A 26710-nucleotide genomic window follows, 5' to 3' on the forward strand; every position below is an offset into this window, starting at 1 on the left:
AAACGTAAATTTCTCGATTTTTAGGGTATCATTTTCTCTAAAATAAAAATATAAGGTGAGTTTGCGTCAAGTTGGTTCTGACATATTTTGAACAGTGACTTTTCTTCTTTCTAAAAAATCCTGATCGAAACAATTTGGTTATGTAGCAAAGTCAGGAACCAAAAGTGAAATTCCGACTACAAAATCACAGTTAAAATATTACTAAAATGAGCATCAATTAAAGAGGTAAAAATGGTAGGTTGAAAATGTCGAAATATGGAAAATTATATACCAAACTGTAGATGAAGGTCTTGAGAATAACTTACCACAATTCGTTTCGACGTAAACTGAAGTTAGCGACCAGTACAGAGCTATAACTTCAGCCCCTCCAATTCAGTGGGAAAATCAAGCCAACTTGATCGCACGTTTTCCTTCGGAGACCGCTAGAGGGCCGCTGAATAAATTTCCGTGAATATGCTCATTATCGCGCGAGCTGCGGTCTGACTGAGTGGTTTTTGTCTCGCCTGCATAGCAGAGCGAGACTATAGGCGCCGCTTTTCCGACGGCGGCGGCGGCGGCGGCGTCAACATCAAATCTTAACCTAAGGTTAAGTTTTTGAAATGACATCATAACTTAGAAAGTATATGGACCTAGTTCATGAAACTTGGACATAAGGTTAATCAAGTATTACTGAACATCCTGCCTGAGTTTCAGGTCACATGACAAAGGTCATTTAGGGTCAATGAACTTAGACCATGTTGGGAAAATTATTTTCAAAATCTTAACCGAAGGTTAAGTTTTTGAAATGACATCATAACTTAGAAAGTATATGGACCTAGTTCATGAAACATGGGCATATGGTTAATCAAGTATTAGTGAACATCCTGCTTGAGTTTCAGGTCACGTGACCAAAGTCAAAGGTCATTTAGGGTCAATGAACTTTGGTCAAGTTGGGGGTATTTGTTGAATTACTATCATAACTTTGAAAATTTATGGATCTAGTCCATGAAACTTGGACATAAGGTTAATCAAGTATTAGTTAACATCCTGCCTGATTTTCAGGTCACATGACCAAGGTCAAAGGTCATTTAGGGTCAATGAACTTTGGCCAAGTTGGGGGTATTTGTTGAATTACCATCATAACTTTGAAAATTTATGGATTTAGTTCATGAAACTTGGACATTAGGTTAATCAAGTACCACTGAATATCCTGTGCGAGTTTCAGGTCACATGACCATGGTCAATGGTCATTTAAGGTCAATGAACTTTGGCCGTGTTGGGGGTATATGTTAAATTACCATCCTAACTCTGAAAGTTTATGGATCTAGTTCATAAAACTTGGACATAAGAGTAATCAAGTATCACTGAACATCCTGTACGAGTTTCAGGTCACATGACCATGGTCAAAGGTCATTAAAGGTCAATTAACTTTGGACGTGTTGGGGTTATTTGTTGAATTACCATCCTAACTCTGAAAGTTTATGGATCTAGTTCATAAGACTTGGGATATAAGAGTAATCAAGCATCACTGAACATCCACTGTGAGTTTCAGGTCACAAAACCAAGTCAAAGGTCAGTTAAGGTCAATAAACTTAGGCCATGTTGGGGTAATTGTTGAAGTGCCATCATAACTTTGAAAGTTTATGGATAGAGTGAATGAAATGTGGACATGGGTGTAGTTGACAGTCTTAACCCTAAAAAGACTGGGGGGGCTGATTCAGCCCCCCCCTCAACATTTTTCGCGATAAATCTTTAACGCGAAAAGCTGGCGCCGCGCCGTTCTATGACTTTTTTCTTTCAAGTCTTGCGCAACTTTTGAGACCAAATTTGCGACGCGCGGGTACGTGGTTCCGAAATTACGCAACAATTTGTAAGTGCATGTCGACCCGAAATTGCTCAAAAGCGTGAATTTGTGTACAAATCCAATGCAAATTGTGTTTTTAGCCAAAATTCCTAAATGTATCATTATTTTCAATTTTACTAATCAAACTCAATTAATTTCATCTTGTTTAGGGTCAAAATAAAGTAGCGGACGATTTCCATTGAAAAAACAATAAAAAACAAAAAGTCGAAAAACAAAGAAATACATAAGAAATTTTAAAAACAATAAAATACATAAGAAAAGAATTGTGATATTGAATTTTTTAAAAGTACATTTGATCAGAATCCTTCAAAGAGTCTGTGAATAAAAAATTAGCAGTTTAGAGGCCTTATTTAGTTAATTAGAGCAAATCTTTGATTTTACGCATAAATTAGCATAATTAATGAATTATGAGATTTTTCGGAAAATTTGATCCTACAGTCTTGGAGATTATGCCATGGGTAATGCACGTGCCAATTTTCGTCGCGATCGCGCGGTCGACGGCCGAGATCATAGGGGGGGGGGGGCTGAATCAGCCCCCCCCCCAGTCTTCTTAGGCATCGAAATAGCCCAGTCTATTTAGGGTTAAGTCTCCGTTCAAATGTCATTTATGGTCAATGAACGTGGTATTATGTCATTATATGAATGATGTTTTTGTGAATGATTATTTTATAGTAGTTTTCAAAGTTAGCACTGCTGCTATATTAAATTGCGTAATGCAGGCGAGACTGCCAGAGGCGTTCCGCTTGTTTGTTTTGAATATCCCGGTCTCTATTCCTTGATATTTTTATTCATGCTGATATATCTTTCATTTCTTGACGCCTACCTCTTGTTTTTACAAGGTTACTTTTTTTCTTTTTCCAAAGCAAATCATGCCCATACTGTACTCGTACCGAAAAGTAAAGACTTAAGTTGTATTGCAGTTAAGGTGGTCCATGGTTTTGAAATGCAGCAAAAATTGTTTTATAAAAAATGCAAAATGTAATTTTACACAGTTGTGCATCAATAAAAATTCTTGATAAAAACAATGTTTTGCTGTGTTTAACACATTTGTTTAGCATGTTTGTGAAGCTATTGCAATGCCATAATGTAGAGTGACATATTGTCTCCATTTAAATTGACTTCCTAAATCCTTCATTTTTTAAACTTCATATCTGCAGTTAAGAAGAAGAAACAGTCCCCGAAATATCGGAGCATCATATCTGATGTCTTTGACGGCAAGATCTTAAGCTCAGTGCAATGTCTCACTTGTGAAAATGTAAGTTTTGATTATGACCTTGTTTCGTATCACAAGTCATGTACATGTATGTACATGAATCATCCTTTTCTTGGGTAGAATTAAGGTTGCAAATGTCTGGCAGGTGATAAATGCAAACATATTTTGGTTATGGGGTTTAAGAACTATTTTTTGGCAATTTCGATTATCACTTTCGTCTGTATTTATTTATGTTTCAATGATATGTTTTAATTTTTATTGTCTGTTTGTTTGTACATGATCATGATATCAACTTGTATTTTTAATGAATTGGAAATAAATGCTGAATTGAATTGAAATTGAATTTTCAGTCGCGAAACTGTCCAATCCCGAAAGGCGTTTGAGCCAGAAACATGTTTCTTCATGAGATATTCACATGAAGGCATGTAATGTGTGCTTCTAGCAACTAGAGATCCAGGAGATCAGTGATAAGGATGAATACCTTTATACCAATAGGCATCAGCGCATCGACTTGGTTTTAAATTCAGGTCACCGGACTGCAAGACCTCAGCTCTACCAACTGAGCTATGTTGCCTCCTAAGACTCATTAATGATACTTTCTATTGTGATGTCTGATGGCCTGAAGAAGTATATTTTATGTTAAATTTATTGCTGTGATTATGGTAATCATTAGACTGATGTTGCTTTCCATTGTTATTATGATGATTTTAGGTGTCTTGTCAGAAGGAGACGTTCCAGGATCTGTCCCTGCCCATCCCAGGGAAGGAGGACCTGGCCCGGATCCAGGGGATGCCTAACAAGTCAACGGTGTCGTGTGCTGACACTCATCGGAATGCAGGATGGATGGCATGGTTCTATAGCTTCTTACCAGTGTGAGTAGAGATGGAGGGAGGGAGGAGAACAGAGGAGGGCTAGGAAATCCAGGGAAAATGTTGAAAGAAGGAGAAATCCTCAGTTCTCACGATGATATTATTTAACTTTTAAAATTTCCATGTCAAAAGTGATGTCGCCAATCATTTGCTTTTGGATCAGATTTATTTTTATATCAAACCACTTCTCAAGCATTGGATTGTACAGATATTCAGGATACGATCTTTGTATATCATTTATGAACATGCATGTACCATAATTAAATCTGTACGATCTGCTCAAATACCATCATACAGAAACAGTACCAAACTGTCAAAATCATATTTATCAAAGAATCAGCGGATAATACTATTAGTACCCTATTGTAAGATTTGAATGCTGGAATTGTAGTCTTTAGTCTTTTAATTTAGAAGACTTATGATTGAGTTTAGGACCTACAATCAGCCTTGCAATTTATTGCAAGTTTCTAGTGATGGCATTTTGGTGTTTTAAATACTAGCATTGTGGATTTATAAACGTTGATATTGTTGTTCTTACTGTTGTTTTTTCAGGAGCTGGTTATGGGGTCCTAATATCACCCTTGATAATTGTTTGGCTGCATTCTTCTCTGCAGATGAACTCAAAGGTAATGACTTCTTTTACAAATGGCATTTGTGGTGTTTATTTCAAAATGAGTTCATACAGAATCCCCAAAAAATTATCACCAAAGCGTGTCTGTTTGTATGAATAAGATATGTGCCAAAGGATTCTGGAAGAAATAGTGTGATTACTGAGAAATCAGCAGAAGAAGCATGGGATTAAAGCGAATTGTGTTTGTTTTTGTATTAAGCAAAAAAATACACAGTCCCACTTTTGCTTTTCTGTGTCTGCGATTTACAGTGTGACCGTTTTTCAGCATAGATTTCAGAATTTAACAGATTTCAGTTTATGTATTGTAGTAGATCTAGATCCTCAATGATATAGTTGCAATTGACCATGGGATTTTTTACAGACTTTCTATTGAAATCATTGTTTACTGTAACTGCTTTCATTTGTCTTTATGTCAACTCTAGAATGAAAGAAGATTTTAATCAATAGAGAAAACTCAACAAGCATGACACTGAACATTTCATCAGAAATTGGATGTAAAATACGGAAGTTGTCAGATTTTGTAGTTTAGCTAAATTTCACATAGCAGTAATATGCTCATCATGTATGATATACATTTAAGGGAGATGGCGTTTAACAATCATTATTTATTTTGAATTTTATTATATTAAATATCAAATACTTCAGATTTATAACATTTGATAAAAAAAGGTCTCTGAAATGATTCAAAATTTATAATGGTATTCACTATTTGGGATTCCATATGTGTTTGGAGCACTCAAATGTTTTACATTACAAGAGAAAAAAAAATTAAAATCTCAACCCAAATAGAATCAGATTATTTGAACTAATGGAGGGGGTGACATTGGTCCAATATCCAAGTTTATGTTGCTACCTTGGCAATGGTGCCGGGAGGTTTCAATTTGTTATCAGAAACTGTGAAAAAGTTGTGAAATACTGTGTAGTGTAAAGATTGTGAGAAAGTTCAGCAGAGCAGTTTCGTCCATCCCCCCTTCCCCGCCCCCCCCCCCCCCCCCCCGGTAAATGCATAGTCTCCATATGTTGTTTGCTTGCCTTCTCATGCTTGGTGTATGGCAAATCTCTTACCTAAATTTTTTCTTTTTAGATAATCAACGAATTGCCTTTTAAAAGATATTGTTGATTAATGGTTATACTCTTGAAGAAGATACATTATACCTCTCATTCACGAAGAAGCAGTTTTTGTTCTACTTTTATCCAGAATTATTCCATCGAGAAATTTTATACAAAAAACATCAGTATCGAGTTTATGTACCTGAAGTGAGTTGATATTTTTTAATGATTTTAACGTTCTTTAACCTTATTTCTTCTATTTGTTTTGTGCACAGGTGACAACATGTACAGCTGTGAAAAATGTAAAAAGTAAGCTTAAAAAAAAAACTCACTTAAATTTGAGATCTTGAGAAAATTTCACGAAACCAAAATTTTGAATAAATAAATCTGGAAGAAAGCAGTGATTATTCAGGAGAAAAGGGATTATGATAAAGCCTTCTGTACGGTTTACATTCTTACTTGATAATGACTTAAATAAGCCAGTTCACGATTAGCTCATGATCAACTTTTCTCAAATGACCATTGTGATTTTTCATTAGGATAAGCACTATCATTTTCAAATGTAGATGTTGCGTAAGCTTTACCAATAGAGTATTCAAATTCTAAGAACAAAAGGCATTGTATAGACCAGGTGACTAGAATAGTACATCAGGGATAAAGTTTGGAAATCTGTGTTATTGTCTGCCTTTGGCACATTTGACTATTGTTTAGGCTACTGTCAAATACCAGTGATTATGAAGGCTCTATTTATTACTCTTCAGCTTGGATGTGATAAGTATTTTGAAAGGAATACATGAATAATCATCAAATCACAAAAGCCTATGTCAGTGAATTTGAAAGCCACCTTCATGGTTGTCTCCAATGACCTTTTTCTGCTTGTGCGCAGTTTACAACCGTGAACAAGCTTATTGGCAGAGAATTATCCAATTTCTAATTATCAATAAGTCAATTTGAAGAATACTAGGTCTTATTCCAAGTTTCCTAAAAGTAGATGAAGTGGATTATGAAGTATTATTTCTACTCTCACTCCTGCTTAGATTAAGAAATGGGGTAAAGTATGTGCAAGTCCTGGAACTCCCGGAAGTCCTATGCGTCCATCTGAAGCGGTTCCGTCATGAATCCTTTACTTCCTACTCCTCCAAGATAAACAGCTATGTCTCCTTCCCGCTGGACAGCCTGGATATGACGCCATACCTTGCAAAAGGTAAGAGTTGCGATTGAACAGATCAAGCATAACTATGGAAAGCCAGCAATGCTAACATCTAAAATGCATATATATGTTTTTTCAAGATGTTTTCTAGATGTACATGTATACTCATACAATAAACATTGTCTTTACAATTCAGTGTGCTCCCTTTGGTCACAAAGGATATTGTGCAAATTTCTGGTAGGAAAAATTATGACAGTGATGGATTTCCATATAGTTGAGATTGATCGGAACAATCACATCTCTGTGGAAGATTAGACCCAGATATTGTTCTCCTATTGATTTATTGCTGTGTTTGTGACTGATAGTACCTTACTTCCTAGGAGGAAAAGTGGAGTCTGTCAGTAGCCCTAAGAATTCTGCTTAGCATATTTTTCCTTCTATCCACCCATATTGAAAATCAAATGGAATTCCTGCATAAACTTGAAGTTATGTGCTTTTCTTTGACTATAAAAAAAAAACTCTCTTCACAAAGAAGAACGATGGTGGGGGTATGAGGTCGTTACTTGAAATCCAAGTTTGATCCTGCCAGCACATTGCTTCATGAGATCACAGATATACCATTTGAACCAATTGACAAGTGAATACTGAAAGCCATGTAGACTATGCAAAGGAACAAGTTAGCTCTGCAATGCAGGTATCTATTATCTACTAATCATTTTGAAGGAGAAACAAACTTTATTGAATGTAATATTCATCACCTGTTTTCACAATTGAATATCTATAACATGGCAGAACATGAACGCTTTTGAATATGTTCATTTTCTGGTGGTGTTTACTAACTTTTTAGCACCACTGTATATCGTGATGTACCGTACATGTAACTGACCTTGATCCTAAGAACACTTCCAGTCAAGTTATGCTTTACTGTACAAGAGCTTTAATATCGTGGCTGATAAAACCTTGTATCGCAAAGTTTAAAAATTTTGAGGGCAGCGTAGAAATGCTGTATTTGAAAAAATATAGCAATGGTGGCAATCTCATATTGTCTGAAAACAGTCTCCTGATACCTGTGAAGAACTCTTTTGAGGCAAAAGAAAGTTGCTGCCCATGTTATAACTCTAAAATCTTGCTTATTCTGAGCTGTCAGCAAAATATTTAAATTTTGAGTTACAGGGTTTTATCAGCCATGTCACGTTATGAAATACCAACCAGTAATCAAAGTGTGAAAATACTTCCAATAGCTTTTGATATTTTTCATTATAGGAGAGCGGAAACAGTTATATTTGTATTTAAAAAACTTCATGAATAAATAGAGACTCTTCTGTTTTATTTATCACAGATTGCAAGAATAAGTGCGCTACCTATGATCTGAGTGCTGTTATATGCCATCATGGTACAGCGGGAGGTAGGAGATTTATTTATTTTTTTCCTTTTGAATCTAGTAGGGTATGTTCAATTGATTTTTCAGCCCCAAAATCACAAAAGTGATTCATGATTATGCATTTCTTATGTTATGAATACATTCCACGTGATTAAATCTTCAAATAATTTTTTTTAAGTTATACATACATGTACCAAGCAATGACAGTCTATTTTGTACTTCCTTGCTAAGAATTAGTTCATGGCTTTTAGAAATAATTGTGATAGTATTCTGCTTGTATATGATATTTTCCCATGTGATGTCCTATCCATCTTGTAGAGGTCATCTTGTGTGTGTTATTGTTATTTCTTTCTTTCTCCCCGCCGTCTGTCTTTTCCTCTCCATCTGCCTTGTTGGTGACAAAACATTTGCTCCTGTGACAATTACTCCAGGCTTTATTTCATCTAAGATATAGGGTTAGGGTTGCAATAGGGTTTCATGTTAGTTTTAGGGTTGGGTTTAGGATAGGGTATAGTATCATATCCAGAATTGAAGTGGAACCGTCTTGTTGCTTTCATTCATTCACGAGGTGATTTAGGGCTCAGTGTATGAATTGGTGTTCAAAGCAAATATCACATTGTATTCTCTAGCTCTAACACCTAAAGTGAGTTTTCAAAGGATAATTCACATCTCACTCTTGAGATTCATCCCAGCACCAGCTTCATTTTAAGTTTGGTGCTGTGCTTACGTAAAAACATTAGCCCAACACTAACACCAAATTGTTAACACTGAATTTCAAATTACCCACTGGATCCCCCATTGTCTCTCTTTGATTTCATTATTAATGCAATATCACCTGTATAAATTTGTTGAGATCATTGGTGTTTGGCCTGCTTATTTGTTTATTGTTTAGGTGGTCACTATACAAGCTACGCTGTCAATTGGCTCAATGGTCAGTGGTACGAGTATGATGATATTTACGTCACCGAGGTCAGCCCGCTCCAGGTCGCTAACTGTGAAGCCTATGTACTTTTCTACAAGTAAGACTGTATCTCCATTGATTTATTTATTCAGCTGTTAAAGTTTGATATTTAAGGGCAAGGCTGTTTATGTGTAGGGCCCATTTCTCTATTAGAGCACAAATAGAAATACTAAAAATGGCACATAACATATTCAATGCTTGTGAGAGGGGTTTGAGGCCATTCAAGAGGGCTTTCAAGACCACAGCCTTCAAAGAGTTAAGCCCTGTTGATTATATCTCAGAAGAAGACCCATCTACTGGCAGAATGCCATGCTTATTTACGTATTCATTGAGAAAATACTTGTTTTTAACACAAAGGATGGTATTCTAATAGCCATGGTTTAGTTAAACCTTGGTCAACTTAGACCACACTTTTATAAAGTGCCACTTGTCAACTTATTCACCAATTTCAAGTTATTCTTATCCTGCTGCAAAAAGTTGTCAAAAACATTGAGTCATGAAATAGGAAGAATAGGAAAATAACAAAATTACTATGAATTTTGACAAATAAATTGATACATTTCAATTGCCATCAATATGGAAGAAATATTATGAAGCCAAGCATTCCATAGAAGTGTGGGTTGGAATACTAGTTTAGACTAGGGTTAAACCTCGGCTTGATAATCAATATACAATAATGTCTATTTGTACATACAAACACTTCAATGGTCATTTTGTTATGTTCTGTTAAAAATATATTGTGACCATCAAGTGATCATCATCAATATTGATTTCTTTCTAAATTCCAGTAGGATCAGTTTGTCATGTTGAACATTGGATTTTATGCAGTACATGTCACTTAGTTTAGTATCTTTCTCTTCATCTAGTATCTAGCAATCCAATTATCCATTTGATCATCAATCTATCCACCATTCTGTCCATCTTTTGACATCAATTTTTTGTTGTTTATCATTCCAGAAAGACATCTGAGGAAGCCATAAGAGAAAGACAGAAAGTAATTGACTTATTCGAACAAGAAGAGGTTGGTTTTCCCCCATTTTCTACATTCTTACATCTATTTATAGCCAAGTACTAAACATTTACAGCACAGTTTAATATTGAGTGATATTTTTAGATTTAAAAAAAAGAAATTTTTATTCTGATGCATGAAAACGGTGTGAACAAATGAATGGTATTTTGAAAATGATAGGCACTACGCATGAATCGTTTTTGTCTCACCTGCATAGCAGAGTGAGACTATAGGCGCCGCTTTTCCGACGGCGGCGGCGGCGTCAACACCAAATCTTAACCTAAGGTTAAGTTTTTGAAATGACGGCATAACTTAGAAAGTATATGGACCTAGTTCACAAAACTTGGCTATAAGGTTAATCAAGTATTATTGAATATCCTGCCTGAGTTTCATGTCACATGACCAAGGTCAAAGGTCATTTAGGGTCAATGAACTTAGACCATGTTGGGGGAATCAACATCAAAATCTTAACCTAAGGTTAAGTTTTTGAAATGTCATAACTTAGAAAATATATGGACCTAGTTAATGAAACTTGGACATAAGGTTAATCAATCAAGTATCACTGAACATCCTGCATGAGTTTCACGTCACATGACCAAGGTCAAAGGTCATTTAGGGTCAATGAACTTTGGCCAAATTGGGGGTATTTGTTGAATTACCATCATAACTTTAAAAGTTTATGGATCTGATTCATGAAACTTGGACATAATAGTAATCAAGTATTACTGAACATCCTGTGCAAGTTTCAGGTCACATGATCAAGGTCAAAGGTCATTTAGGGTCAATGAACTTTGGCCAAATTGGGGTATTTGTTGAATTACCATCATAACTTTGAAAGTATGTTGGTCTAGTTCATAAAACTTGGACATAAGAGTAATCAAGTATCACTGAACATCCTGTGCGCATTTTAGGTCACATGACCAAGGTCAAAGGTCAATGAACTTTGGCCATAATGGGGGTATCTGTTGAATTACCATCATAACTTTGAAAGTTTTTGGATCACTCATGAATCTTGGACATAAGAGTAATCATGTATCACTGAACATCCTGTGCGAGTTTCAGGTCACATTACCTAGGTCAAAGGTCATGTAAGGTCAAAGAACTTTGGCCACGTTGGGGGTATTTGTTGAATTACCATCATATCTAGCTGTAAGTGTATTGGTCTAGTTCATAAAACGTGGAAATAAGAGTAACCAAGTATCACTGAACATCTTGTGCGAGTTATAGTAGTTTTCAAAGTCAGCACTGCTGCTATATTGAATTGCGTGATGCAGGTGAGACCGCCAGAGGCATTCCACTTGTTTATAAATGATATCCAATGATACCAGTAATCGATCCTTCCAGTGGTCAGGTTGCATTCTCTTTCAGTGTTAGGTTTTTTTTTTTTTTTTACTTTTTTATATTTTGTGTTAATTTAATATTTTGAATTATACCCATAAAGTTCCTTTGTATGTTCAAGCAGGAAGCCTTTGAGACACTTTTTGTGCATATGTTTTTGAAATAGTCTGTATTCCCTATATTGTTTGCTTTTTCTTACCAAGAAACCCTGATTTAATTTTCTCTGTCAGTTTAGCTACAAAAAGCACTTTAAATTTTTAGTTTGAAGTATGCTATTCCCTAATGTTGTTTGCATATTATCAGACTAAAAAAAAAAAAAATGAAATGAAAAAGAGAGAAAAAAGTTATTTTTTTGATCATGTGTGACTTATGGTTCCTTATAAAATACTGATAGATATGATAAAGATATGAATATTTTCATTTTCATGTACTCTGAATTAAACATTTTATCATGCTTGTTTTATTTTCTTCTTTCATAAAGCCAAGCTTTCTTCACTTCTATGTATCTCTCCAATGGCTGAACAAACTGAACAATTTTGCTGAACCTGGGCCGATCACCAATCACGACTTCCTATGTAAACATGGAGGTAATCTTACCACATTTGATTTTAAATCTGATTCCTAACCCTTTTTGGGGCAGATTGGGAACATTCTGTGATTTGGTCCTATGTGTTTTGATAAAAAGCTCTAAAAGAAAATCATAAGTGATTCAAGTGTAGAAGGAGTAGTGGATACTCTACACATCTTGTGTTAATTTGGGAATAAGCACAAATATCAATCAATGGACATTTCATTATTAATCCCTAACTCAAGATTCTCCAGGTAAATTGGCAAGTTTATCTTTGGTATTCATATTGATCCATAAGATATGTGAAGCCATTTGAGTTCTTGTCTGATGTATGAAGTGCTATCTGAAGACAGAATTATAGAATTGAAGAAAATAAATTATATTTCTACTTTACACTTTAAAGCCCCCATTTTCCTGAAATGAACAAACATAAAGTATGTCAAACTTAAGCTAAACAAGACTTACTGTACATGTTACTGACATTAAAAGGAATAAGCTTTTCAAAATAAACTTGATGAGGGTCTTTAACCCTCCCCTATGAATTATTATAAAAGATGAAATGGTTCTTTATTGTAATGCAGATTCTTGAGAAACATTGTTTGGCAGGTATTAACCTGTTGATTACTACAAACACCTATTCCTATATGCTTTGTGTAGGCACCATCCTGTTCCATTTGACAATGAATTTTGGTTTGTATTTTACAGGAGTACAACCCACCAAGGCAAGCTACGTGGACAAATTAGTTCTGAAGATACCACAGCCAGTGTGGGATCATCTCTATCGAACGTAAGCACAGGGTGGCATCTTGGTAGTGGTGATTGAGATAGTAGTAGTAGTGGTGGTGATGGTGGTAGTGGTGGTGGTGGTGGTGATGGTGGTAGTAGTGGTGATGGTGGTGGTGGTGGTAGTAGTAGTGGTGGTGGTGGTGGTAGTAGTAATGGTGGTGGTAGTAGTAATGGTGGTGGTGGCAGAAGTATTGGTGGTGGTGGTGGTAGTAGTAGTGGTGGTGGTGGTAGTAGTGGTGGTGGTGGTGCTAGTGGTGGTGGTGGTGATGGTGGTAGTGGTGGTGGTAGTAGTGGTGATGGTGGAGGTGGTAGTAGTAATGGTGGTGACAGAAGTAGTGGTGATGGTGGTGGTAGTAGTAGTTGTGGTGGTGGTGCTAGTGGTGGTGGTGGTGGCAGAAGTATTGGTGGTGGTGGTAGTAGTAGTGGTGGTAGTGGTGGTGGTGGTAGTGGTGGTGGCGGTGGTGGCTGAAGTGGTGGTGGTATTAGTGGTGTTGATGGTGGTAGTGGTGGTGGTAGTAGTGGTGATGGTGGTGGTGGTAGTAGTGGTGGTGGTGGTAGTAGTAATGGTGGTGACAGAAGTAGTGGTGGTGGTGGTGGTGATGGTAGTAGTGGTGGTGGTAGTAGTGGTGATGGTGGTGGTGGTGGTAGTAGTAATGGTGGTGGTGGTGGCAGAAGTAGTGGTGGTGGTGGTGGTGTCAGTAGTAGTGGTGGTGGTGGCAGTAGTAGTGGTGGTGATGGTTGTAGTCTTTCAAATAGTGTTTAATAATGATTTAATAATTCCAATTTATGATTTAATATTATTATTGTACCAAAGATGGGCAGTGGATGTTTTTCATCATCCCCTATCAAGATATAGTATCCTAAAAACTGAAATGCAAAGAATAAATGAAAATGTTTCCACTTTGATTGATTGAGTGACTTGAAATTATTTCAATAATTTTTTCTTTATAATGGTAGAAATGCGAAAGCATGGATAATCATATCCCCAGTGCTTAGAAACATTTATTTCAAGTGTCCATATGAATATTTCATAGCATAATTATCTTGTATTATTTTGTTTTTTATGAGAATGCTCTCAAGATGTTCTTTTCAAGTTTGTAATTTTCTGTGGTATGATGTTGCAGGTTTGGTGGAGGGCCGGCTGTCAATCGTTTGTCTCCATGCTCTGTCTGCCAAACTGAGATGGAGCTATTAGAGAGAAGGCGGAAGGAAGAAATGGATACATTCATCACAGTAAGTCTACCATTCAAGGATACCACTTATCAGACAATAACAGGAATTCCTACATTTGAACAAATTTTTTGCCTTAGGCATAGAAATTCAATACAATTCTATTAGAACGGGGAGTGTTTCATCAACGTTTTCATCCGACAAGTTGTCAGATCTGACATCTTTCTCTGATGTTGATTGGCTGAGAGGTACTGTTACTATGGTAACTGTCGGATAAAATGGGACTTGTCGGATAAAACGTCCGACAAGTCCTTTCATGAAACGCTCCCCAGGTCTCTATTGATGATCAAACATGTTAATAACAATCGCACATGAAAAAAAAAACAGTCGGAGCTGGAAAATTCATGTTTACAAGTTTGTGTTGGCACAATAGTAAAAAAACATAGCAAAGTGCATTAAGAAAGGCTAAACATTTAAAAAGCTAATGCAATCTCAGGTAAAGCATAATGAATGAAAGAAGGCAATGAATGAATGATAATGGCTGACTTAAAAAGAGAGGAGACTGGCACTTTATTTCAATGACAAATGTGACTGTATGGTGGGGGGGGGTGACCATTGTCCATTGCCTTTCTTAGTCGACATACTCATATTTTGTTGAGTATGTCAACTAAAACAGGCAATGGACTGTTTTTAAAATCTTTTATTTAAGAAAAGGCAAATTTAGATGCTTGTCCTACCTTTTTATCAGTTGTAAGTAACATCCCTGACTCTACAAAGAATTGCCATTAAATAGTCAACATGTGAATGAAGATAAGTATTGAAATCTTCATACAATTACCAAGTAGAAATTGATTGACGCTACTTAAGAGTGAGATAATTTATTTAAAATATGTTGCCAAGTTACCAAGTAGAAATTGTAGTTCCACTCACACTTTTCATAAGGTGTGAGTGTTATGTAATAATAATAATAATAATAGCTGGATTTATAAAGTGCTTTTTGCCTGAGGATACAAAGCGCTGCTATAATATTGCCCCGGCCTTAGCTTGAGCTACCATCCCCGGCGCTTAGTGCATACAAGGAATGAATCTTGCTGGGTACCCATTCACCTCACCTGGGTCGAGTGCAGCACAGTGTGGATAAATTTCTTGCTGAAGGAAAACTCGCCATGGCTAGGACTCGAAGCCATGACCCTCTGTTTGAAAGGCAAGTGTCAGAACCACTAGACCACGATGTAGATGAAATGGAACGTTAGGCACCTTTTCAAAAGTCAAAGCCGCATCATTCCCTGAGGTTTCCGGCAAGTGGCCATTTATTACCAGTCCTCACACTTCATCAGAGACAATATCATTGAGAATACAAGAAAGCAGCTATGAAAAGAGGCAAAGTATCTTTATCGTGGATTTCTTCTAAAGGATGGGTGCAGACATTGGACAAGTTGTCTTACCGCAATGCCTTGCAATACTCAAACATTTTGGATGTCATTCACAAACACTCATGCCATGATAATTGAAAGCACTTCATATGTTTTATGAATAAGAAAACCATTAATCATTTCAGGAGGTTCCCAAATGTAGGGAGTGAAACTTCATATATTATGAAATTGCCCATTTGAGGTTGATTCAGCCTGTAAATATCCATTTCTCTACCCATCCAACCTCAGATGAATGAAGAGTTTCAACAGGATGAGTCCACCAACACCTCCGTCTACTGCATCAGCCTGGCCTGGTTCAAGCAATGGGAAGCATTCGTCAAAGCCAAGCAAGCTGGTGAGTCCTCACGGTCAAACACAATAAAATTTAGCATGACATTCTCAAGGTCATCTTCAATGTTATTCTCAAGGTTATCTTCAATATCATTCTCAAGGGCTTTTCCAAAAGTTTCATGCATAATGCTGGTTTGGCATCTTTGTTTGTAGGCACACTGTTATATTCAGGATGACTTTCTCAATGTCATTCTCAAAGTTATTCTCAAGGACATTGAAAAATGTCTCTAGGAATGCCAATTATTAGTCACAAAACCAGAAATCATGTCCTGCAGTTATTTCCAGGACATAAAAATGATAAATTTATGTAAACAATGGCCATTTCATTGTGTTGGGGGGATTATTTTGCCTAACCATTTTATTTTGACCCACTGTCTCTTACTTTCTACAACCATAGTCTTAATTCCAATCATATTTGTCTCATTTCATTTAGAACCTCCTGGCCCGATCGACAATAAACTTATCGCAGTGACAAAGGGTGGCTACACAACTCTCAAACAAGGTAGGTTAATCACACGTCTGCTGGAATATAAACAGACTCCATGTCCAGGGCCCTGTCTTACAAAGAGTTGCGATTGATTGATTCAATCAACCACTATGGAAAATCAGCAATGTCAATATCTAAAATGCATGTTTGTTCAAAATATTTTTGATATGATGTATATTTATACATTTTTTTCTTGAAGATTCAGTGTGCTTCTCTTTACTTACAAAGGACATTGTGCAAATTTCCTGTAGTATAAATTATGATGTTGATGGATTTCCAAATAGCTGAGGTTGATGGGATCAATCTTAACTGTTTTTGTATGACAGGGCCCGGGTGTTTTAATCACACTCGAATGGTCTCATCTAATGTGGTCATATTCAAATGAGTGTAATTTCAGTTTTCATGAATGTTGGTGTAAGTTAAAGTAAAGTTGTTTGTACATCCAGAGAATATAATGTCATTGAGATATTTGCAATACAGAGGGATTGCACTGTTTTGGGTATTTTTCTTTTTTAATATGCTTCATTTATTGCCTCTGAGCTCATTCCCAAATTTGTAAATTATCCAATTAGGGTATGCCCATTTTGTCTGATTTTAAGTCTGTCGAAACGCCATGCAATACAATTAGATAATCTGACATATATATGACACAAGCCATTGTCAAATCGCTTCATCAAAGAAAAAAAAAATCTTGCTGATAGTTCTTTTTGAGTGGAGTTTCATATATTTTACTCAACTCTGGGCAGTTAGCCTAGAGTCAGAGTAAGTTTTCCTTGATATGAAAAAAATTCACAGAATTTGAGAAGAAATGGAAATTCATAGAAAAGAAGATTTCAGGCCCCCAAAATTAAATTTATATGATAGGCTATAAAAATCATGAATATTAAAAACCTGGTTAATAAAATTCGCACTAAAGGAAAATCTGCTAGTCGTACCTACATGTATTTGCACTGTGTTCATCAAGCTTCATTTGCTTTTACAGTTGGTATATATAATGGAAACTTATGGGGTTTTTTTTAATTATATTTTCACTATTTACACTTGCATTTTCATATTTTATAATGTATGCCACAGAAGAACACCAAATAACACAAAGTCTGCATGATGAAAGGTAGGAAACTAGGGACTTAATATCAAATCTTCAGTTTGACTTTTTTTTTCACAGGAGCTGATTCAGGTCAGATTTCGGAGGCCATGTGGGAATATCTTCATGGAATCTATGATGGTGGCCCCGAGGTGGTCCTAAGACCCAACCCTCCTGCAATCGCAGAACACCCCTCTACGGGAGTCGGGGGTAGGGGTGAGGAAGGGGCAGCTACAGGTAGCAGCAGCCCCAGAGAAGAAATGTCCTGAAGCACCACGCTTGACTGTCTGACGTTTGATTTAGTGAGCTACATTTTGTTTTAATCTTTGCTCAATGACTTCATTTTGAATTAAAGGTGTCAATAGTTCTTGGATAAACACGTGGGAATGGGCTATATGTACTGGTAGCAGTGACCCCTGAGAAGGACCACCCAGGATCGACTGCCAACGTTGAGAGAAACATTCATCTCTTGTCTTTTTAGTGGAAAATGGCAATCATTCCTGGATATCTCTCTATACTTTGGAAGATGGTTACTTACTGGTAACATTGGCCGCTAAGAAGTGTCCTAAATCATTTTGCTAGATTGCTAATAAATAATAATAATTGCTGTAATTTGTATAGCACTTTTTGCCTGAGGATACAAAGCACTGCCATTATTACCCCGGCTTTAGCTTGAGCTACCATTGCCAGCGCTCAGTGCATTCAAGGAATTAATCCTGTCGGGTACCCATTCACCTCACCTGGGTCTAGTGCCGCACAGTGAGGATAAATTTCTTGCTGACGGAAAACACGCCATGGCTAGGATTCGAACCCATGACCCTCTGTTTGAAAGGTGCGAGTCAGAACCACTAGACCACAACGTGCTAAATGTAAAGAGCAACATTTGTGTAAACCAGCTGAATTCTTTACAAGATTATTTTTTATATAATACCTGTGAACTATATGTATGCTTTCATTCAAGCAGTGCTAATAGTGGTCGTCAAGCTGCAGAGATTGCTAAAGCATAATAGATGTGTTTTTGCCGGTAAAGTAGATACCTGAACATCGCGCTATTCTAGTGGGGGAATCGCACAAAAGATCATCACTCTCTGAACAATGTCCTCACTGATTGAATCTGCTTCTTTAATGCAATGATGAAGGTTATAATAAAAATATTCTTGCCTTATATTCCTCTTCGGGGCCCTCTATCATAAAGGTTTGGAATACTAGTAAATTGTAAGTTTGGAGAGAATAATTCTTATTGGTTATTGGTCAGTTGTGACTATCATTGGCCATTGACTTTTCACATTGATTGTAGCAATTGATTGTTGTTGTTGATGAGATCTTTTTATTTTTTTCCATTAGTATTACTGTTAAAGATTTCAAACAGGTACTTGTGATAAATGAAACAGGATGTGCAAATTGTTTACATACATGTAGACCAACATGCAAATCAAAAGTTTGCAGACTCGGTGGTAAACCCTGTTTCTGATCGTATGGCAATTGGCCTATTTATTAAGTGATTCGAATTTATGCAAGTTTCTATCCTGGTAAGCTAGTGATGAGGTATAATTCATTTCATATACCTGGAGTCCAGTGTGCATGCATCAGTTATTGCTATGTCTGACTCTGACAAGCCTCTGGCAGGCTAATTAAAGTACATGTATGCATGAAATATGTAAGTAAACAATTCTAATATAATATCATTTAAGATGATTATTTTGTCAATAATGGACTTTTTTCCATCATTCTGTTTCATTCTAGACTCAATTTCATGCATTTTGATTATTTATGTCAAAGAGAGAAATCTATCCAGAGCATGGTGTATGCTGTGTTAAGTAAATGAGTTTGTAATGATACAAGAATATATAATATAGTATTCTCATTTGCTGTGTGACCAGACAATTGTTTTAAACAGCCATTTGGAAAAGTTAACAAGCAAAGTCTCATCATTTTTTTGTGCAAAACGTTAGGCACTATTATAGAGAATAAAATTGAAGAAGATTACAACTATTGAATTCATTTTTTTTTTGTGTATTCCAAAGACAAATAGAAGGCTTCAAAATTTTAAAGTGTCCAGACACCCCACCCCATCCTACATGTACTTGAATAATTTTTGCTTTATATGAATTTATCACAAGTGAATTCAGGGGAAAGTTCATGAAACAAATGGTCAGTGATTTTTGCTGACTATTTTTATAAGCTACTGAAATCCTTGCATCTGATTGGCTGAGAGCAAATTAGTCAGTGAAAATCACTGACTAAACTTTTCATGAAACACTCCCAGAATATGAGAATCCATAATCTTGTATTCAAACATATAATACTCTGATGAAATTTATATATATATTCTTAGAGCTAGTCTAGATTTTAAAAGATTTTTTATGAATAAAAACTCAAAGCACCCTTCAAAGCTTTGAAAAGAAATTTATTTAGTTGCTTGCAACTTAGTTCCTATATGTGATTTGTTGATATACTTGTTTATCAAACATTTGTTATTTTGTAACAAAAGTGTATATATATATTTGTGACTTATACCTTGTTAGCTGTACATTGACCTGTACACATTCTCAAAGTTTATGGGTGTGGGTCATCCACATATGGTCATTCGACTATGTTCTGTAGTGTGTACTGTGAGTTAGTAACATAACAGAAAAGTCACAAAAAGCTCTAAAAACCAAGTGTGAAAGGGGCTATGTTCTTTCATGAATGTGACAATGATAGCACATCGATGATTTCTTGATTTAAGTTGTGAGGCCTCTGTGTGTCTTACCATTCAATTAATGTGCCATATTTAATGTTTTGCATAATGTATGTGTCACTCTGCACTCTTTAGGACTGCCGATATGTACAGTGTGAACAAAAGTGTGATAAATGCTACTTTTAGTTTTAATTTCATGAAGTATATATTTGTTTCTTCTCACAATTATCAAGCAATCCATATGTAAAGTATGTTATAGAAGGCGGGTCATTTTTAGAAATTAATTTCCGAGTTCCCTGCCCCAACACTCCCTTCCTCCCCCCCACCCCTCTGTCTCTTTCTCTCTCACATTTTTTACCCTTTCCGATCCATAATGATTTCTTATAGATTTAGTTATGTCAACTGGCCATTGCCACTCATCAAATTATGGTCTGCAGCTGTGTTACTTTGGAAGAGCTATTCTCATTTTAGCTTTACCAATATTTTGTTTCCGATTTGTGAAAATGTTTTGTCACTTTCAAATTTATTTCTATTTATGTATTTCTTTTAATAGCTTTTTACATTTTTTCTTCTACTTATTCCAATGTAGGCCAATTTGTTTCAAAGTTCAGCAAATGCTCCAATTTATCTATGATAACGAGTTTGGTATTTTACAAAAATTGTTTTAACTTTTGGAATATGAAATTGTGATCCTGATTTTCGTCTATGAAATCTAAATGTTATTTATCCATTATTCCAAATTATTTGTATAGATGGAATTATTTATTGTTGATTTTATTAAAAGCTACAAAGACATGTGGTACATGTACTGTACTATAAACATCATTTAAATTGTGTTGTATGTTTATTCTTGTCTCAACATAATCTAATTTGATTGATCTAAAAAACAACATTTCAATTTATCAAAAAATTACATTTGAAGTCATATTTTATTCAACTTTTAATTTGCCCTGGGTCTTTAAGATCACCTCTTGGGCTTTAGAAAGGTTTTAATATAGATTTATACATTATGACCATAATGATGGGTTCTTATATAGCACCGGTATCCGCCTCAGCTGGGCGCTAATGACACTTGCTCAGAAATAGGAAATGTCTCACAAATTTCAATGTCTTCAAACAGTGCTTAGAATCATCATTCAGTTCAAAATTAGCAAATTTATAAGTAGCATTATCATAGCTTATATTTCAAAACCTGTTTTTCAATAATTTGCAGACATGTGTTGATAGGTTGGACAATGCATGTTTGTCCTTCCAATTGACAACTGAATTACTTTCATCTCTAAAAATTCTAGTAAATAATTCTGGATTTGGACAAGTCATCCATGTCTGCTTTTTGCAGACGATTTTGAAGTAAAACTTCTAATTAAACAAGAAAGGTAAACTAAATATGCACAATTTGAAGACAAAAATAATCAATTCCACTTTTCTGTAGTGTTTTATACATTGGTAGTTAGAATTGGAATTGGAATTAAATGTACATTGTATCTGCAATTACAGTATTTACATATTTGACATTTAAAAATAACAAAATAAAATTAAGAAAAGTATGGTATATTATGTTAATAATATGGATGGGTTTGATGAAATATTAAATGTAAATTATTCCAAAACTCTTTGGAGGAAATGAAAAATTGCCTCAAAAGTATGAATTACACTGTATTTTGTAAGCAAAAATCTTGCAAGAAAATGAATTTCCTGAGAAAATTGAAGAAATTTATCATTATCCATGGGAAGGCCTATGTGCTTAAAATATTCGGAAGTCTAGGAAGAAAATATGTTTATGATTAGTAGCAAAATTATTCAATCTAGAGAAATTCCATGTAATACAGAGTTAAGTTAGCCTATTGTTCAATGATTTGAATGGTCTAGGTAATATAGGATGTGGTCGAGCTATTTAAAGTAAATCTTCAAAGAAAATCTAACTATAGGAGGGGACGGGTACTTGCAGTGTACTGTGCACCAACTATACTGACCTTTTAATCTCCTTACTGTAACGCTGATGTCACCTTGGCTTCCAGTGGCTCAGCATGACGCAACACATTCCAGCAACGGAATCGAACCTTGGACCTGCTACTCATGGTGTAAGCGGTATCAACCACTGATGTCCGCACACAGTTCTTGATTGTGAATGAAAAGTCAACAAGAATTGCGTTCGGACAATCAACGGATAACACTCGCAAATAAAGAGCGATGTCGTGGTGGTGGCGAGTTGAGTTGGCGGTGGTGGTGGTGGTGGCGCCGCAAAATCGACGATTGCAGTGTGTTTTCCATGACGCTTATTGACCCCGGCGCGGCGAGTGTCCCGACGTCGAGGCAACAGTTTACATAACTCATTTCATTTACAGTTATTTGTTAATGTTGGCAGACCCAACAAGACACCACTAAATTAGCTGTTATTAGACATGTAGGCTATTTCACGAAGCTTGCTTAAGTTTGCGCACAGGCTTATTATTATGGGTGTCACAAAAGCTTTGGACTGATACAATTTCAAAGAACTTTGTTCTAACTTTAGTATTCAAATTTCATGCATATTTCGAACAAAAGTTGTTCTTGTCAACATGAAAGCTTTAGAGATGTTAAGCCATCCATGACTGAAATCAACTTTCGTTTCAAAGTATTTGAGCTCTTATATATAGCACAATGAGAATTGAGTACAATAGCACAACCTAAGGAATGCAGGCAGTAGCCTGTTCAGATACAGCCATTGAAGGGTTTTTTTTAACAAGGATAAATTACCTTGTCACCTACGATCCCAAAGACAAAAAAAAATCTTTAAATTCTATGGAGTTTGTGTATTTCGGTATTTTGGTGCATTAAAGAGGGAACATTAGAACCTTTATACTAACATTCAAATTTAATGAATGCATTGTAACATAAGATGTCCTTGACAGCTGCAGAGCCTGTTTTACTTGACCGACATAGCAACTATCTTTGTTGTTGTTGTTGCAATTTTGCTGCCAAGTATAAGAGTCTTAATACACGAGAGTTGTTGGAATATCTTGCCAGGTATAGTTCCCACGAAAAAATATAGTTAATCACATTTAAAAATAGATTGAGTTAATTGGAATAGGGCCTTTTAAAATTTGGCAGATTATTAATTAACCTACCCGATAACATCTTCCCACGAATACCACTTAGTTCAATGGGTATAGTTTGTACTTAACAGCATCAAGAAGGGGCGTGGCTAGGTACCAATAGAAGCATGGGGATAAGAAAAATGTATAGGCATAATTACATACAATGCTTATATAATATAAAATGGACGGCTCAATAGGTCAATCAGTTTTTCCTAGCAAGCCATTGGGATGCAACCGACCATTTCATTTTCTAGAAAATATTCTGGGATGGGTGAACGGAATAAAAAGAGGAAACGGGAAGGAGGTGGGGATTAAAAAAAGAAAAGACGAAGAGACGTTTCAAGAAAATTATAGTGGGCAGATCTACAAACAGATACGCGGAGTGAAAGGGTTGAAATAACAAAAATAAAATATTTAACTCTTTTACTCAGCAATGATTTTTCTCAGTATGTCTCAGGCAGGATTTATATAAGCCTCCAGCAAAATAGAAATAATCCACATCGTGACAATCACCCGACTTGGAGGAATACACTCATACAAATGGATTTGTGGGTAATTACTCGAGCATTGGACACTTTTTTATTTGTTTGTTTTCTCCTTAAAGGACGATGAGAGATATAAAAACTACTCGAGTGGATTAATGACCGCCCTTCTTCAATTCAAAGACATTGGAATTCGATTAAGTACCAATCCCTTCAAATATTTTGTCTCTATACCTCTATAGGAATGAATGATAATTTACGGTCCCATTAACCCCTAGAATAGGCATGTTTCTAGCAGGAATCTTGATTTGAATATTTTGATTTTGTATCACTTTATTCAAATATTCATAAAAGATCAGAGGACATATATAATAAACATCTACATAGTAATTTACAAACATAATTAACAGAGAAAGTAAACGTAGTCCAGATCCTGGATTATTACTGCCGATGCAGGACATATAGCATAGAACAAGATACAAGATAGAATAGAGAATAGAATAACATATCATAGCAAAGATCTCGATTGCGATTAATCTTATAATAAATTCTTATATTCTGCAGTCAAAATAGATAAATCGTGTAACAAGTAAAAATGTGATCAAGCGAATTACTGATTTTTTTTTACACAATAGTTATTACTTTTATCGTTATTACGCGTGTTTATTGTTATTATGCATCATCGTCAATATGCTTGCCTTAGTAGATAAGATTACTATCTGATAAGATAGTATAGATCATGTTTCATGAGGAATATTATTTTGAAATGTAGATCACTTAAAAAAAAGTGAATTAGCTTTTCTTGAGTATGGTATTTAATATTAATATATGTCGTTGAAGAAAATCGAATTCCATATCAGTGAATGCCATTCTGAAATATATACATGAATTCTTTATAAAAAAGAATTCTAAAAAAAAATATTTAATAAAGTGCATATCAGTTGCGGATCTATCCAGGTTGAACAATTACCATTTCAGGAGCCATGAATTCAATGAAAATTGTTTCACTTCACTTCTAGGTGATTTGTATAGGCCTAATTATTGAATGAGAGTTTGCATATTTTCTTTAATTTGATATTCAACATTCTGTCTCTATTTCTGTTGCCATATCCTATCCATGCAACATATTCAAAGTATAAATGGTATTTGCCCCTTTCGAATACAAATTTTAAGAACTTAATGATTTGCATATGATATTAGGCGCGGACCCAGCCGGATTAGACACAATATTTTGTGCGAAACAAATTACAAAAACAGTTGTATAATGTTTATTGCAAATTTTCACTGAATGTGTAAAGTCCAGGGCCCCGTTTCATAAAAACTTATTATAATGACAAAACGTTTACTATCAGCCAATCAAATCGTATGATTTCAGTAGCTTAAAACTGTTATGGCTAACTTGTTATTATAACAGGTTTTATGAAACGGGACTCATTTCCTTTTTATTTAACTTTAAAATGCAAAGAAACATATTATCATTTGTAAAATAGTCATCGTATTCTCCCCCCCCAAAAAAAAAAAAAAAAAAAAAAGATAATAATGATAATGATAAAAAAAACAAATAATATGAAATAAATATTTAAATAAAATGTTGACGGTTATGGATGCTCCAGTATATCTTTTTTTTTTCAAGGCCCAACAGTGATCGTTGATGAATTTAAAATAAAATATGTTATAAGAATTATAAAAAAAGAGGTAGCAGAAAATCTAAAAAAGAAAAATAGAAATGTCTTACCTTTGGCACTGCAAGTTCATCTGTTGTAGCTCGCTTCTGTTGACAGGAGCTCATCTCTCGATGATAAACGATTCAACTTTGAAATAAAAAGGTAAAAACATCCCACAATTGCCGCATGATTGTTATGTTCAGGCCACATGGTACACAATCATGCTAGAACATTTTATAATCGGTGCCCCTTCCGATGGCGTCTCTGCATCTTAGTTGCATCCCTCCTGGAATCCCAAAGGGTAAATGAATTCCTCTCCGACCAACCCGCCCATTTAAAGAAATCTTCCCCTTCCCCAAATGTGATGGGCGGTGGTTTCGAAAAATACAGGGGGAAAACAAATTCACTAATCCTTTTATGTCGCCCTCCTTAAAGCCTAAATCAGAAGCCTATGAAAAGAAGGCGTCGCTGATCGTTCTTTGCCCATCAGCGCGTTGCGTGTCTTTTATAAAACTATCTAATTCGGTATGGCTTAGGGGAGAATCAGTGCGGGCGGGCCTTCTTGGTCCCCATTGAAAACATTTAGGGGCTAATTAACCAACTAAAACGGGTAATAAACTTCTGGCTTCTCCATTTCTTCTTTGTTTCTCTTTCTTTAAAGGGAGACACCCCCTTTTACTCTTAGAAAACCAAAGAAAAGTGTTTTCTGCGCCGGCGTGGATTATAGAGCAATTTATTTCTATAGGATTTGGTGATATATCTCTTTAAATCTGTTTTGTTTGGATTGTGGCGCTTGATGGTATAGTTAAGTATATGTTTTGATGCAATGATATAGAAAAACAAGTTGGTGCTATGGGTCAGTTTTCGGTTTAACGATTGAGGTTTATTTGTTCATCGCAATTCGATGTTTCTTTCTTCATCTTGACTTGCATCATTTAAAATACATTTATTATCATTCTTTATTGAATTAATAACATTCTTTAAAAGGTGGATCTATAATTAAAAATATGGATTACCTGGCTTGTCATAAATGAATTATCCCCTTCCAATATTACATAATCATGGTTCAGGATATGTATACAGTAAATATTTATCATTGTGGGTCACATATCTTTTTTTATCCAGCTTCCATAATCATAATAATGAGTTTGAATCTGGTGTTGTCATTTTTTTTCTGGCAGTCTGCGTATGATGACAATGACAATATTTCTCCTGTTAATAGTTGTTGTTTGTTGGTAGTGGATCATTTTTGTGTGTATTCAATAATATTTTTAGTAGGACCTACATTTATTCTATGATTCATGCCAGAAAGAGTAAATAAATTTATGTTTGTTATGTTTAATACGAATTATTAATGTGTGCAGAAGAGAACATTAAATCAAGTCAAATCAAATCAAATAATTCCCTTAAATGATTTTATTAGACATAAGTTTTCGTGCAGTTCTTAAATGCTTCTATACACTGTAAAAAATTAAGTGCTAATTTAGCGCTTAAGTGCTTGTAT

The 26710-nt window shown here is 35.4% G+C and overlaps 1 protein-coding gene across 2 annotated transcripts in view; it reads left to right on the forward strand.

Moving 5' to 3' along the window:
- The window catches only part of LOC129277930 (ubiquitin carboxyl-terminal hydrolase 20-like), a 42605-nt gene extending 21799 nt beyond the window's left edge, over positions 1-20806 (forward strand). For both annotated transcript variants that reach the window (XM_064110801.1, XM_064110803.1), the window contains exons 12-25: positions 3001-3098; positions 3768-3928; positions 4478-4551; positions 5882-5915; positions 6644-6810; positions 8096-8161; positions 9030-9156; positions 10056-10119; positions 11927-12032; positions 12719-12800; positions 13924-14032; positions 15631-15736; positions 16166-16234; positions 17385-20806. In XM_064110801.1, coding sequence (XP_063966871.1) covers positions 3001-3098; positions 3768-3928; positions 4478-4551; positions 5882-5915; positions 6644-6810; positions 8096-8161; positions 9030-9156; positions 10056-10119; positions 11927-12032; positions 12719-12800; positions 13924-14032; positions 15631-15736; positions 16166-16234; positions 17385-17572 — 1451 coding nt within the window. In that variant the 3' untranslated portion in view covers positions 17573-20806. The remainder of the gene's footprint in view (positions 1-3000; positions 3099-3767; positions 3929-4477; positions 4552-5881; positions 5916-6643; positions 6811-8095; positions 8162-9029; positions 9157-10055; positions 10120-11926; positions 12033-12718; positions 12801-13923; positions 14033-15630; positions 15737-16165; positions 16235-17384) is intronic.
- Positions 20807-26710: the final 5904 nt, after the last annotated feature.

Source organism: Lytechinus pictus, chromosome 15, assembly GCF_037042905.1.
Source record: "Lytechinus pictus isolate F3 Inbred chromosome 15, Lp3.0, whole genome shotgun sequence".
In the NCBI taxonomy this organism is placed as follows: Eukaryota; Metazoa; Echinodermata; class Echinoidea; order Temnopleuroida; family Toxopneustidae; genus Lytechinus; species Lytechinus pictus.